This window comes from Mauremys mutica, chromosome 3, assembly GCF_020497125.1.
Source record: "Mauremys mutica isolate MM-2020 ecotype Southern chromosome 3, ASM2049712v1, whole genome shotgun sequence".
NCBI classification, from domain to species: Eukaryota; Metazoa; Chordata; order Testudines; family Geoemydidae; genus Mauremys; species Mauremys mutica.
In genome coordinates, this window is record NC_059074.1 from 118,431,297 (window position 1) to 118,447,119 (window position 15,823).

A 15,823-nucleotide genomic window follows, 5' to 3' on the forward strand; every position below is an offset into this window, starting at 1 on the left:
TAGTGGGGTCCTACAGGGACTGGCTCTTGGTCATACGCTATTTAACATTTTTATCCATGATCTGAAAGAAAGCACAAAATCATCCCTGATAAAGTTTGCAGATGACACAAAAATTTGGGGAGTGGTAAATAATGAAGAGGATAAGTCACTGATATAGAGCAATCTGTATCGCTTGGTAAGCTGGGCACAAGCAAACAATATGTGTTTTAATATGGTCAAACGTAAGTGTGTAGGTCTAGAAACAAAGACTGTAAGCCATACTTACAGGATGGGGAACTTTTATATCCTGGGAAGCAGTGACTCTGAAAAAGATCTGAGGGTCGTGGTGAATGGTCATCTGCACCTGGGCTCCCAGCTGTGGCCAAAAGTGCTAACGTGATCTTTGGATGCATAAACAGGGAAATCTGGAGTAGGAGTAGAGAGGTTATTTTGGCATTGGTGCAACTTCTGCTAGAATACTGTGTCCAGTTCTGGTGTCCGCAATTCAAGAATAACGTTGATAAACTGAAGAGGGTTCAGAGGAGAGCCACAGGAATGATTAAAGGATTGGAAAACATGCCTTATAGTAATAGACTCATGGAGTTCAATCTATTTAGCTTAATAAAGAGAATATTAAAGGTGACTTTATCACAGTCTATAAGTACCTACCTGGGGAACAAATATTTAATAATGGGCTCTTCAGTGAAGTAGAGAACTTTATAACATGATCCGATGGCTGGAAGCTAAAGCTAGATAAATTCAGATGTAAAATAAAATAAAGCATAAATTCCTAACAGTGAGGGTAATTAACCATTGGAACAAATTACCAAGGGTTGGGATGGAGTCTGCATCTCTGGACATTTTGAAATCAAGACTGGATATTTCTCTATGTGATACACTCTAGAAATTTGGGGAAGATCTATGGTCTGTGTTATATAGGAGAGCAGACTAGATGATCACAGTGGTCCCTTCTGGCCTTGGAATCTAGGAATCTAAACCTTTTGGGGTTGTAACCAGCCTTCAGGTGATTGAAATTTTTAGTTAACTAGCATTCAGATAAGCGAGGTTTGACGTTATAGGGAACACTTTATGCACCATTGTCAGTGCAGCCATATCTGAAATGAAACACAGCAGCATCGTACACAGTATTCCCTCTAATTTTTCCCACCCATGCGTGGAATGAATTTTGTTATGTGCACCAATTTGGACGTGATGTGTGACACATATTGGTGCACATAACAAAATTCATGGGGTGGGACCGAGGGGTTCGGAGTATGGGAGGGAGGTTGGGGTGTGAGGGGTCCGGCTAGGGGTGCGAGCTCTGGGGTGGGGCCAGGGATGAAGGTCTCAGGGCTGGGGCAGAGGATTGGGTGCAGGGGGTGAGAGCTCCGGCTGGGTGTGCGGGCTCTGGAGTGGGGCCATGGATGAGGGGTTTAGGGTGCAGGAGGGTGCTCCAGGGTTATGGCGGGGAGAGAGACTCCCTGCAGCTTTCTCTCCCTGAAGCAGCACCTGGGCTGGTGGGGAGAGATGCCTCTCCCCGCAATGGCAGCTCTGGGGCTGGGGCTGCAGAATAGGCACCCCAGCCCCAGCAGGTCTGGGCTGGGGCTGGATGGGGGCACACCAGCCAAGCCTGGAGCCAAGCTGCCTTGCCCCGGCCGTGCCTGGGTCCGGGCGCCCCAGTCACGGCAGGTCTGGGCCGCAGCACAGTTGCAGCCGGGGGCGCAGCAGGTCCCTGGGCCAGTTCCCTGAGCACCTGCATGGCACTAAATAGGCTGCTGCATGGCGAGGCAGGTTACAGGGAACTTAGATCATATAGTAGTAAAGAAAAACACGTGAAGAACGGCGTATCCAGCTAAAAGTAGAAGGGGATTTTAGATTGGTAGAATGTAGTTATATGAATTGGAATTTAACCAACAGACCAGAGCAAACTTCCTTACTATTGAAAAAATCACAGTTGGGTCTTTAATGAGACAAGGGGCCAGGGCCAGTCATCATCTTCTACATGAAATAACATCTTAAAAATAATAATGATTTCCACCCAAGCACAGAGAGTTCCTCACCACCCTTCTAGTTTTCAGGTGCTGTTCCTTGGGTGTTAGTTCTTACTCATACTCTATTTTTTTTCTTCTTCTTCTCTCAGGATTTATCCGGCTCCATTGATGACCTGCCCACTGGAACTGAAGCAACACTGAGTTCAGCGGTTAGTGCATCAGGTTCTACAAGCAGCCAGGGAGAGCAGAGTAACCCTGCACAGTCACCTTTCTCCCCTCATGCCTCCCCACATCTCTCTGGAATCCCAGGGGGTCCATCACCTTCCCCTGTAGGCTCTCCTGTTGGAAGCAACCAATCAAGATCTGGTCCAATTTCTCCTGCAAGTATTCCAGGTAAATTTGATTTAAAAAATAAAATGAGTAGAAATATGATGTTTTATGTAATTTTTAAAATAATTACTTCTGTGGCTTGGGTATTTGAAATTCATTCATTTTATGGAAATCTTGCATTTATGTGACCTTTTGTTGTTAAAATACCCACTTATCAGAAATGAGTTCAAACTAAAACTTCAGATCAAACACCCCTGAACTCCAGATTCTTTGAATCTTCTGGTCCAGATCCAGAATTGCGCTCGGTATGTGTCATTATAATGGGCCGATCAAAACCTTTGATCCAGACACTCTCAACTTTACAGCAGTACAGCTCAGACCTTTTCCCTTGGGCCAAATCTTGGATCCATCTATCAAAAGTCTCACACTTCTTTGAATTATTCTGGGTCCCTTTTTCATTCTACATATAGGGTTTTGTTGTCTTTGATCCCTGGAGTTATAGAGTACCATAAGCCCAGGAAGGGAAAATAATCCATGGGCTGTGTTATGAATGCATAGTGTGTGACATCAGTGCAAACTAGTAAAGACAGTATTTTCCACCCGACAGCTGGAAGGGACAAGAAATCACTAGGATTCCATCCCACCAATAATAGTTAAACTGATAGAGAAATGTTTACTACTCATTTTCCAGTGCCATTTGGCGTGCGGTCCAAGGTGGTTCATGTAGACTAAGACGTTTATAAAGATACCTTAAACTGCCCAGAAGAAAAGTTATATGTATTACTATTCGCTGGTCCAGAGACATTTACATGGAGCACGTCACCGGCCACCGCCAATACCAGGAGTGAGCGGGCGTGACTCTGTGCACCCACAGGGGGGAGGAGACTTGTGGACCACCCTGTTGGACTCTATCCCCTAAGCCCTGAACCCACCAAACCGAACTCCACCATGTGAGGGCCGTCCTAGCCCCATTATTCAGCCCGCTTACTCATGCCCATGACTATCTGTAACCTGTTTGTATGAGTGATGTACCCTCACTGTTTGCTGGCTGTACTTTGAACTCACCCACCGTATACCCCGCATTGGGGACATGACAGACTGTATATGGTATATGTTGCCTAACACCAAAACGCTAACATCCCCCTACAACCTGTATGTTACCCCCAATGACACAATAACTGACGCTTCAAACACTTTGTATCGTTTATTTTTTAAATATTCTCTATATAAACTTTAAATTTCTAGACACATTCTAAACTGGTCCCCACCTGTCTATTATAGTAGAGGTAGGCTGAGGTCATACACTGAATCATGCGCTTTACAATGAGGGCTCAAATCAAATGGCGTTGCTGGAAGTCCCAAATTTGGTTGAAAGAACCCAGCATTAAAATATGGGAAGTCAGTTCATTTACATTTGGTGTACCTCCAAACAATCATGTCCAGCTAAATAAATCGGTGTTTTGTCTACCTAATTAATTTTTTACCAGGAAGTCGACATGGTTTTGAAAGTCAGCTATCCTGTTCTATGGAATGATTTGCCAGTCCTGGAAGTTCCATCTTTCCAAAGTAGCTTTTTTAGGAATGACATAAAAACAAGATAGGCTGCTCCAGGTTGCCTCCTGGCCTAAGCAGCCTCCAAAACCAAGTTTTTCTCACTCTTTTGGTAGACGATGAACTTTCAGATATGAACTAGAGCAGCTGCTGTCTTCCTGAATCTACAGATGGCTGCAGTGCCTTTGCTGCTGTTTACACCTTTCCAAGCAACAGCTACAGAACGAAATTAACAAGACTGCAATTCAGAAGCCTTGAGTAGCCATGACATTGACTGGAATATTGACCTTTCAGTCTTCTGCTGCTTGGGAAAGCACTGAGAAGCACCAGAGGCAAGCTCTGGAGTGATTCATGGGAAAGGAGAGCAGTAGAGACCCTACCCTGCCAGCAGCCAAGTATAAAGTAATGGAGACAATCACTTACTCACTCCTTTTGCAGCTTTCTGGAGGCTGAGAGAAGCAGAGCAGTAGGCACCCACCTCTAATAATATTAATTGGGTTCTTCCTTGAGTGATGGTTCTGTGGATGCTCCCCTGCAGATGTGGCAGCACTCCCTGTGCCTAGAATCTGAGATCTTCATCAGTAGTGCCTTTCGGACCACACATGTGCGTCTCCCCCATCTCACGCCAGGAACGGGACATATATATAGTACTGTGCGGTCCAACCACCCTCCAGTTCCTTCTTAACCGCCTTTGGTCTGGGAGGGAATCCACAGCAGAGCCCACTTCTCCTTTTGCCCTGTTAGATAGTGCCTTACCTGTTACCTTTTAGTGTAGTTTAGTAGTTATTTCCTCCCTTTTCGTTCTCTCCCTATGAAAAAAACCACTTTCATGCCTTCTGTTTCCCATTCTGTTGAGAAGAAACTGGCTCCCTCATCACCTTCTGAGACATCGCCTGTCTGAATACCTCCGGTACCACAGCTAAGCAAAGGTCTAAAGACCCTAACTGGGCAGACCTACAGACTGAGACACAAGACCTTGAAGAATAGTGCCAACCGTCCCAACCAGGCCAACTTCGGGTATTATGGCACTGGCAGCACTATCAGTGCTGACGTCCATTTCAGCACTGAGCAAGTCCTTGGCACCAAGCAAGTCTTCCACTCCATCTGCTGACTGCTCAGGAGAATGCATCTCTCCCTCAGCACCAATACACACGCTGGTGCCGATGACGCCCCTCTCTCCACCCCAAGAGTACAGATTCCCCAAGGACTGACTTGTCACTGATGTGCCTGAGTCACCACTACTCAGACATGACCTCCCGCTACTTCCATCCATTTCTCCAGACTCACACCATTCTTCCCTTTCCCCTCCAAGGACGGCAACACCCTTCCCCAGTGACATGGAGGAGGAGAAGGAGTACTCCATCCCATACTCTTACTTGAGATAGGCTCAAAAGACTTCCTCTACTCATCCTCACTACTCACAATCCACAACCAGACTTGGGCTCTGGTACGGACCGCCATGGATGCAATGTGCCACTCCTTCAACATTAGCCCAACTGGGATCTTGGGGCCATATACAGAGCACAGTTTGGGAAACCTCCCATGGAGCAAAGCCGGAGGCCTACACCTTCACCTTCTCCATCGGTCTCTAGACCACCAGAGGCTGAGCATCTCCCTCTAGCAGATGAGAAGGAAGAACAGGAGGATGAAATTCTACCACCACTCCACTTCTCGTCTTCTTGCCTGATGAGGCTGTCATTAGAGCCCTGCAAATCTGCGGCTATCCGCAGGCCATTTTTGCGGATAGTGGATCAGATGCCGATACAACCATGCAGGGCTCTACTCTCCAGTGGCGTCTGGCCCACGGCATCCGGCTCAGGCAGCCTGGGGGGCACAGCACACTCGGCACCGGCAGCAGCAACCAGTAGCTGGGGGTGGGCAGCAAGTTGGAGTTGGGGCTGTCCAGCACCCGCTCACTGCACTGCTTCCTATCCAACAGCTCCATGAGACGGATGTCGTGGCTCCACCTCGCCGGTCTTCCTAAGGAGGTACAAACCACTGTCGAAGACCTATCCTTTGAGGACCCCCAATTGTTCACTGAGCATACGGATGAATCTCTACAGTCCCTTAAGGATTCCCGAGCAACTCACTTCTCTATTGGCACTTACACATCAGTGCCAAAGAGACGTAGAGACCAGTGCCCTGGGAAATACCAACTTCTCCCACAATCCTGGGAGTCCAAGAGGTCAAGCACCATGGGTTCCTCGAGGGGATACCTCCCATGCACCATCAACCAAACAACAATTTTGAAGGTGTGGTTGAGGTCCCAAGAAGCCTCCCCCGGTTCCAGTCACATCAGTCATTTCCAACATCCCACCGGTTTGGCAACTGCTTAGCCCCTTTCTTCCCATCATGGCAGCTGATTACCTCAGACAAGTCAGTTCTAGAGACCATCAGAGAAGGATACTCCATCCCTTTCCTATCTATCCTTCCCCACCACCCTCCCTCCCCATTGCTATTCAACGACACTTCTCACCAACCCATCCCACGAGAAGAAATAAATCATCTTCTGCAACTGGCAGCCATAGAACTGGTCCCATCCCAACACAGAGGGAAGGGTTTTTACTCCCATTATTTTCTGGTCCAAAAGAAATCTGTCAGCTGGAGACCAATCCTGGACCTTCAAAACATAAAGGTTCCTCAAACTGCAGTGCTTCAAGATGGTTACTCCAACATTACTGGAGCAGGGGGACTGATTCTCAGCCCTGGACCTCCAAGATGTGTATTTTCTTATCACAATATATCCTACCATGTAGAAGGGTTCGGCCGGAGCTCGTCCCTCCCCGGGGTGGAAGGGAACCATACCGCCTCACTACGTCAGTCGGGTTACGTCCGGGAACTAATCTGGCTGCGGGATCTCATGCTGCAGCAGCAGTAGAAGCAAAACAAACGCTTACTCATGCCGGGCTGGCAGGCAGTAGCGAGTCCCACGCTCCGGTCCTCGGATGGGGTGGAGCAAACCAGTAAACAATAAGGCCCTCACTGAGGGGCTGAGCAAACAATTAAGTTCAGCCAGCCCAGGCCCTAGATCAGGGTGGGCGGCAAAGAGTCCGTGGCTCAGGTCCTCAGGCAGGGGCTGAGCAGACAGGTAAGCAACAAGCCCAGGCCCTGGGTCAGGGCGGGGCAATACAGAGTCAGTGACTGAGGCCCTCAGGCAGGGGCTGAGCAAACAATTAAGCAACAAGCCCAGGTCCTGGCTCCGAAGGGCCTGGGAGAGGGAGAGACTGCCACCTATGCATTGGGTGGCAGGGAGGACGCAGACCCACCCCTCCACTGTGTCCCAGCCCGGGGCCCTAGCAGCGGCAGAAGAGCCGCTGCTTTGTCAGTGGGGATCCTGGCCGCAACACACTGACATAGGCTCTGGCAGTGCTGCAGCCAGACGAGGGTCGGCTGCCTCCGGGCTACTTCCAGACTCCCCCTCTAGAGGTACCTGCATCCGGACAGTGTCCTCCAAGGGGTCAAGCACCCTGGGTTCCTCAGGGTAATTGGCGAGTGGTAGGCTTGGCAGCTCCTCAGGGTAACTTGCGAGGGGCAGGCTTGACTGCTTCTCTGGGCTCTGGTCGGCCTCAGGCATTGGCTGGTCTGGCCAGTCCTCGGGTCGGCTGTTGATTGGCGGGGTCTCCCAACCAGGACCTCGGCCACAGGCATCTGGCATCTCCGGCAGCCGCATCTCTAATGATCTCTGGGGTTGGGCTTTTATACTTCCTGTCCTGCACCTTGACCTCTGCAGGGTGGACACAGGGTTCACTGGCTCCGCCCACTTTGGTGTCTGGAGAGGCTTGTCCCTCCCTGGGGTGGCGGGGAACCACACTGCCTCGCTACATGCCGACTGATGGTTTTTTCGGTTCATCCTGGGAACTGACCATTATCAGTATAAGGTAGTAGCCTTCATACTGTTAACAGCCCCTCGTGTGTTCTCCAAAGTCCTTGCAGTAGTCACTACCTACCTACGCGAGGACATACCTAGGGCGTCATCATCTTTCCATACTTGGATGACTATCTCCTCAGGGCCCATCTGAAACCAATGCCGTTTGTGCTGTCCAAATGGCAATGGACCTTTTCTCAAGCCTTGGCCTTTGTGTAAACTTAGAGAAAACTACACTGACTCCAGTGCAACATCTGGAATTTATGGGGGCAAAATTAGATGCCTTCCTCCCAGCTCAGAGATTTTCGACTATCATTGATTTTGTATCCATGGTGAGAACCTGTCCCCAAATCTCAGCCAGGACATGTCTCCAGCTACTTGGCCACGTGGCAGAGGCCACACTTATGGTAAAGTATGCATGGTTACGCATGTGACGTCTTCAGGCATGGCTACATATAGTCTATGTACCTCATGGACACAGCATACACAATCTCCTATCCATGCCTATGGCAGTCAAGGATTTCTACTCTGGTTGATATAGCCCCACAACATCTGTGTCTGGGTTCCTTTCCTTCATCCAGCGCCGTCCATGATTCTAACAACCGACATCTCCTTGATTGATTGAGGAGAGCACCTTCACACTCACATCAACCTCCTGGAGCTTCAAGCGGTCCACAATGTCTGCCGATACTTTCTCCCACTGATCGCACATCGCACCATCAGAGTCATGATGGACAATATCGCCTGCATGTTCTACACCAACAGGCAGGGCGGAGCAAGGTCCCACTCTGTGCTCGGAGGCACTGAAATTATGGAAATATTGAATACAATATGGCATTACCATCTCAACCGCATACCTCCCTGGACACCAGAACACCACTGTGGACTCACTGAGCAGCAGATTCTCCCATGATCACAAGTGGGAACCAGATACGTGAGCCCTTTAGCATATCTTCAACCTCTTTGCCATACCAGAGAACTCCTGCTGCCCTCAATTGGAGCCCTTATGGCATACCCACCTGTACACAACTTTTCCTGAGGACGAAGTTATTCTATGTCCACATCCCAAATTTTTACCCAAAGTACCATCCTCTTTCCATCTCAATCAACTATCCACCTTCCCTGCTTCTTTCAAAAGCTGCACAGCAACCAATACGAGGCAACATTGCACACCCTGGACATCAGACGACCATTCATTTTCTATCTGCACAGAACTAAACCTTTCTGAAAATCTTATTCCTCTCAATGGCCGAAAGATCAAAAGGTGCGGCTATCTCTAAGCAACGCCTTTCCAAGTGGATCTCGCAGTGTACGCATCTGTCCTACCAACTACACAATTGATAGCCTTCTCCTGGAACTAGAGCACATTCCACCTGCTCACTCTCCACCTCGATTGCCTTTCTCAATAATAATTGCTGACATTTGCAAAGTGGCCACATGGGCATCAGCAGACATTTTTAGTTGTCACTACACCATTACTCAGCCTGTCACAGCAGGACACTACTACTCTGCTAGGACACACTGTCCTGTCATCTGCAGTAAATACTGCTCTGAAGCCCCAGCCTTCCAATTAGGGACACTGTTTCCTAGTCACCTACACTGGAGCACCCATAAGGGAATCACTCAAAGAAGAAGAGAAGGTTACTCACCCTGTGCAGTAACTGTGGTTCTTCGAGATGTGTATCCCTCTGGGTGCTCCACTACCTTCCCTCTGCTTCAGAGGTGAAACATAGGCTCTGCGGCAGAAAAGGAACTGCGGGGGCGATTGGACCTCACAGTGCTATATATGTATCCCGCTCCTGGAGTGAGACAGGGGAGGTGCACGTGTGCAATCTGACGGGCACTGCTGCAGGGGGCGCTGCCGTGCTGACAGTGGAGCACCCATAGGGACACACATCTCGAAGAAGGTCAGTTAGTGCACTGGGTGAGTAACCTTCTCTTATGTGTTGGGAGTCCAGGAGTCAGGAGAAGACAGATGCTTTGCTTTTCCAGCAGCCAAGGGGGATAGCTGGTTGTAGGATTTGACTTACCAGTTACCTACTAACCAAAGGTTGCTATGGAATATGGATACCCTAGCTAGGGTCCAGGGACAGGATCCTAGTAGAAATCCAAATGCTCTCTGCTTTCCCAGTAGATTGGCGGTGGGTGCGTGTTTAATCCTCTGGCTAAGAGCTGCTAAATTTTTTAAGCCATATAAATAAGACTGTTCTTGGCATCTTCCCCTTTCACCCCAACTGGAATTTCCATCCGTGTGTGCCATTGCCAGTTGTCTAATATCTTCCATTCAGACCAATTACAGCCATGATGCCTTGGGAAAAAACTAATAGGGGGCTTGTCTGTATTTCTGTGACCTGTGATGCTCAGGCTGCAATGTTTTTTAAACAAATATTCTTTAGTGTGCTCCCTCTCTTTAATATTTTCTTTTTGTTGTTATTTTTCACTCCTTCCTCACCCTACCCTTGTTTGTTCTGACCTCACTTCTCTTCTATTGCCTCCTGCGATGTCTTGCTGCAGCCTCTCCATGTGACATAGATTGGCTCTTTCAATCATTCTCTCTCCAGCAAGTCATTGTAAAAAGAGCAGCTGTTGTGTTGCTGATAGCTATGAGGGCGAAAGCCAAAATGTTGCTGGGGGGTCTTGCTGGGAAGGCCATTAAAAGAAAGGTGTTGCTTTCCCAGGGTCCGCTGGAAGAGAAGCTTCCTTTTCCCCATCCCTCCTTTGTTGAAATAAAATCAACAACTAATGAAACATCAAAAGGGCAAACAAACAGCCCACTATTAAACCTCCCAAATGGCCGATTTTGTTCCATTGCCTGTTTAAACTGTTTCTCCACCTTTCTGAAAATTTGCCATCTCATATTGCTTTCTGTCACACATTGCGAATTTCATGGGAATGAACCGGCACAGACAGCCCTGACATTGGCACATCCCTAAATCAGTGGGCATTTCCTTTCTGTACTCTTTGAAAAGCTAGACAGATATTTCTTGTGGTAAGTGGCACACATATCTGCCGGCTTTGTTTCCATCCATACTATTAGAATAGAGCAGGGAGATTAACCACTGAGGGCAGAAAAATCAACTTGGATTTCTTTTTTAAATCAAAAGTGCATGTTTTCCCCAAACCTATATCACTCCTCTCTCAGCTACACTTGCGTTACAGAGCCCATTTTTTGTTCTTCGGTGATTAAAAATAGGCCAATTTAAGATGCTGTTGTATATTTTATTTCTGTAATATAGACCATTATTTTACTTAATCAGAAATAAAGTTCTCTTTATTTTGTAGCTTTTCCAGAATTAGGTTACTGATTTAAAAGAAAAAAAAACATAAAATGTGATGCCCTGCACTGTATTTAGGTCTTATACTGTACCTCAGTCAACCCTCACCCAGTAGTGGAAGCTGACAGGGCATAACATCAAAATGTGCTGCCGTTGTCAGAAGATGTACTGGATGTTAATTTCACTTTTCTTGCCTCCTGCACCAGCCGTTTCAGTTTACTAACAAAGCAAAAATGTAAATAAGCTAAACAGATTTGGTTTAGAGCTTTTTTTTTTTTTTCAATTTTTTATTTCATTGGCCAAAGGCTTTCATCAGCTTTTTCTTCTCTGCGGTGTAAGCAGCAACAGTGTTTAAATATTAAGAAGGGCAAGAGTTCTGTGGGAGATTGCTGATAGGCCAGGAAGCTGTTAACTCTTTAGTGTCTGGGCAGATTTCATGAGTTAAGCAACATTATTTTTGAAACCCTCTGCAAAGAGGTTTACTCCTTTAGACACACTTTGACATTTTTGACACTAATTCTTCATGTATTGTGGATGTTGTGTTTAGAAATACCTCAGGGCTTGTCCACCCTGAAATTTAGTGCATGGCAAGCTGCAGTGTAAATCTATAGTGCAGCAGCCTGCTGTGCACTAAGTGGCTGTGTGGACCCTGCTACTGCACACTAACTGTTCTGTAGTCCACTTTCGCCTGCTGTTGTTACACCCAGGCTTGTTGCTTATCACGTCTCCATGCAGAAAAGTCCTAAAGGAAAACAGTGGCTTTTCACATCGTTGGGTGTTTTCATTTTATCTCTCAGCATTTTTTTCCATATGAAGGAAAAATAGCTGTTTATCAATAGACACCAATGCTACACAGCAGGTTAGCATAGGAAGTGAAGAACAGTATTATCTTTATGCAGTGTTACAGAAGGATTGCTACAAGCTAAATTGGAATTTGGTTGGGATATTGGGTTTAACACTCCTAGGCTATGTCTTCATCGCAAAAAAGGTGGTCGTGTTTTTTTATCAAGGTATATAGTGTTGACCTTGCCTAGTTAGTCATGATAAAAGCTATAGTGCCTTCTCTATACATGGGGCTTTTCTACACACAGAGTTACTCAGGAGTAGCTATTCCTGAATAACACCAAGTGTGGACTCTCTTTTTCAAGAATAAGAGTGCCTTGTTCTGGTTTAGCTTAATCCACTTTGAAAGATCTTTAATGGCCACAGATTGTCAGTATCTGAGTATTACATCCCAGCTGTATAGCCATTCTTCTACTCACAGAGTACCCTAGTTCAAGGGAATGGGTATTTCCCACTGTGCAGTCAACGCCACTTAATGAGTTTTTACCTGGCGGTCTTCCAGGCCCAAGTGTACTTAACTTCTAAGACCTGACAGAATTATAATACAAGGTGATATGGCTGCAGGCATGAAGGAGGGAAGGGTGATAGGGTGTCTTTGAAGTGTTGTGGTTGGAAATCCAGCCAGCCTCCTAATTTGGTATACAAACTAGTTAGTATGTGGGCAGATTAGAAGGATTCATTAGCGGAGCAAGGAAAAAGTGAGTAAGGGTTGTCTATCGTAGGCTAAAATGAGGTTTCAGAGTGAGAATCGGAGCAGAAATGGTAGTCTCTTTCATGTCTGGCAAAAATTAAGGCTTGTGAAATAAAGTATTTCTAGAAGCATGACTGGACAAAGAGAAGTTGATTGGAAATGTCTTTTAAACTACACTTTGGAAAATCTCAGACTTCCTTCCCCAATGAGCCAAACTCTGGTCCTTACCTAGGGGGAAAAAATAACTTGCTTTACTACCCACTGTTACTAGTGTATTAAAGCATTTGTTGTTTCAGCAAAATTATTTGAGATGATTACCATATGAGCTGAATTTGTGAACCTTCATTTTTTGCAATAAGTTTACAGGTGCCTAGTAGTACCATTGCAAGACAAGATAGGGGATAATTTCCCTTTAAAATGAACATGATCTTCCTGCATGGACAAAGATTATTTTAACACATCCATCAATATTTCCCTCTTGGCTTCTCCGGAGGCAAAACTCCTGCAACAAGTGTTGCAAGGAAGATGCATGCTGTTTATTGGCAAGCAGACCAGAAAAAAAAACAGAACACAAAATGCCATTGACATAGCCATGTTTTTAATCACCAGCAGTGCACAAAACATCTATTCAGCAGTTTTACAAATCTACAGTGCCTGCAAGGCTGTGGATTTCCCTTACAAATGAAATATTAGAATGTTCCACATAGCAATAGTTTTAAATCCCTTTTCCAATGATTCTTAACAGCATTTAAAACTTTTATACTGCAGTCCACTTTCTTTTGAGAAGGGGAGAAGGAATAGGCAATTTTTAGATACTCTAGCTCTAGGGATTGGTTTTATTATATGGAGTATTTAACCTCTGTTACTCTGTTGCTCATTGTAGGAAGACAGGATGCTGTGCTAAATGGACCATTGGTCTGACCCAGTACGGCCATTCTTATGTTCTCTGTTAAAAATCAGATCAGTTCAGTAGTGATTATAAATTGCCATCTGAAGACTGTTTGGCCTGTGTGAAATCAGTTCACTTCCTTGGAGACAATTGTCCATGACACAAAAAAACTCCAACAGAACTGGCTCCTTGCTTGCAGTCTCATCAGAGAGGTCAAGGAACTAGCCTCGTTTCTGAGGTGGTCTCTCCAGAACAGAGCTGAGGCACAGTGGCAAGGAAGAAGCATTAGGGAAACTTACACTGCTACAGCCCACTTGTGCTTTGTTGAGGACAGAGAGCGTCAGTTGCCAGGACTGTCAGTCTGGTACTTTTCAGCATCACTAAATTAGAAGAAACAACCAGCCAACCAGAAAAAATAATTATTTAAAACAGTCTCTTTTACTGCTTTTTTAAAGTTTTCTCTGTTGCTTAACATACCATATGTGTCAGTCCACCTGAATCTTTGGTGACAAGGGTGTGGAAAACCAATTCAAGTCTTTGAATAAGTATATAGTACATGCATTTTGGTTCTCATACGAAGTTCAAATATATCTACTGAAGCTACCAAAAATATGAAAATCGTTCTTGTCATGTCTTGCAGCTAGGCATTGCATGCTGAGGTCGACCATAGGGAAGTACAGTTTGCTTGTAATTTTAGCATTTACTATTTGTGTTCCTTGATTGTTATGTGATGCTTCCAACCCACTGATGCCTTCACCAAGGAACTTATAGTGCCTGTGCTTACTTTATGGGAAATTGAATTTTTATATTCTTATGTGGTTAAATTTAGATCCTTTTTTTCCATTTCATGTGTTGCCACAATAAAAGATAGGTGTGGATTCTGTCATAAATGAAAAGGCTTCCTTCCCCGGTGCTTTGCATTATTGAGTAATGATTGATGGGTTTACAGGAAAAGTCAGTCAGTCCACTCCCACTTTATCAATTTGTTGTTATTGGCAATTGCACATATTACATTGATAAAGCTTTCCATAAATCTAGTACAAGGTATATTTTGTTTTCTGGAGTAGAGTGCTTTGTCAGTGCCTACTTCCCATGTAGGCTGGATATCTCTACTCCTTCCTGAAATGGTCCAATTTGGGGTTGCTCTGTAATTAGCATCAACTTCAGGAAGGTATTGTGTGTCCTTACTTGGAGCAAGATATCAGAACAAAGGCCTGGAAGTCTTGCTGAGTCAAATTTAGGCCAGATAATAAAATGAGATTTGTCCAGCAAGGAAATTGTTTCCACTATGCACACACCCCTCCAGTTTTAGTCATGGCTAGTATTTTTGAGAAATGAATTTTAAATAAGAAATATCTTATTCTTCTTTGTAACAAAATGTGCGTGGACTGAGCTGTTGCCTTGCAATACATGTGTGGAGAGTTGACAGTTCTGTTCCATAGTCAGATATGGAACTCAGATATCAGACATGGTTTTTAAAAACTAAACAGACAATAAACCCACTCTGATGGTGAGTTTTTATGTTCATTTCCTCATCCCCAGATAACTCAAATTATTGTGATGTGTTGATTGATTACAGCAGTTAAGTTTCTTAGTAATCAGTTTCATCACTTATTCTCAATTCACATTTGCACCTTTGATTTCTCTTCCACAACACGGTGATGTGGGTTGTCGTTGACTAATGAAGAACAGAATTGGTTTCGGCATGAGACAAACGGAATGCCGACACCAATCCCAAAATGCATTAATCTTTAATAATCCACATCTGCATGTTTATAAATGATATAACCAGGGGTTGCTAATGTTGATACGTCCCCTTCCAAACAGAAACTGACATAGAAGTTCGTATTTGCAAACTACATTAAAGGCATATGGCTGAATGTTTTGCGTGTGACCTTGCAGAGGGTACTAAATTGATGGAAGTTTTAAGTTGATTAAAAATATATGAAGAATTGCTAGGCTCTAGCACTAGTCTTTTGGGTTTCCCATTGTTGGGCAAGTTTAATTATGGCATGATAGATCCTGTCTCAAGGAAGGTCAGATTCGTAAAATGCTGTTTGGAACCTGCTTTGCCTTTGGATGCTTTTATTCATAATATCCTAGATTTGCCTTTTTCCCTTTCTGGGGGCTTTCTTTTTTCCTGTTGAACAGAAGTGTGTATTATGATTATATGCTCATGTTATTCACGATAAACACTATTCTGGTGAAGCTTGTTCCTCATGGGGGTGGGGTGGGATTAATTATTGGTCCTACCTTTTTTCTAACAAAGTATCTATTAATTACAGGCAGTGGAAGTTGCAAGGTTAGAGTAGAGCAAAGAACAGCAGCACACAGGTAAACTGCTTCAATGCTGCAGATTAGCACTGTTCCAATTTCCATCTGCTTGCCAGCACTTGAAAAAGGAGAGAT

At 45.3% G+C, this 15,823-nt stretch overlaps 1 protein-coding gene across 11 annotated transcripts in view; it reads left to right on the forward strand.

The window, feature by feature from the left end:
• The window catches only part of ARID1B (AT-rich interaction domain 1B), a 413,974-nt gene that overhangs the window by 274,425 nt on the left and 123,726 nt on the right, over positions 1–15,823 (forward strand). For all 11 annotated transcript variants that reach the window (XM_045009633.1, XM_045009635.1, XM_045009634.1 and 8 more), the window contains one exon: positions 2,120–2,363. In XM_045009633.1, the coding sequence (XP_044865568.1) occupies positions 2,120–2,363 (244 nt within the window). The remainder of the gene's footprint in view (positions 1–2,119; positions 2,364–15,823) is intronic.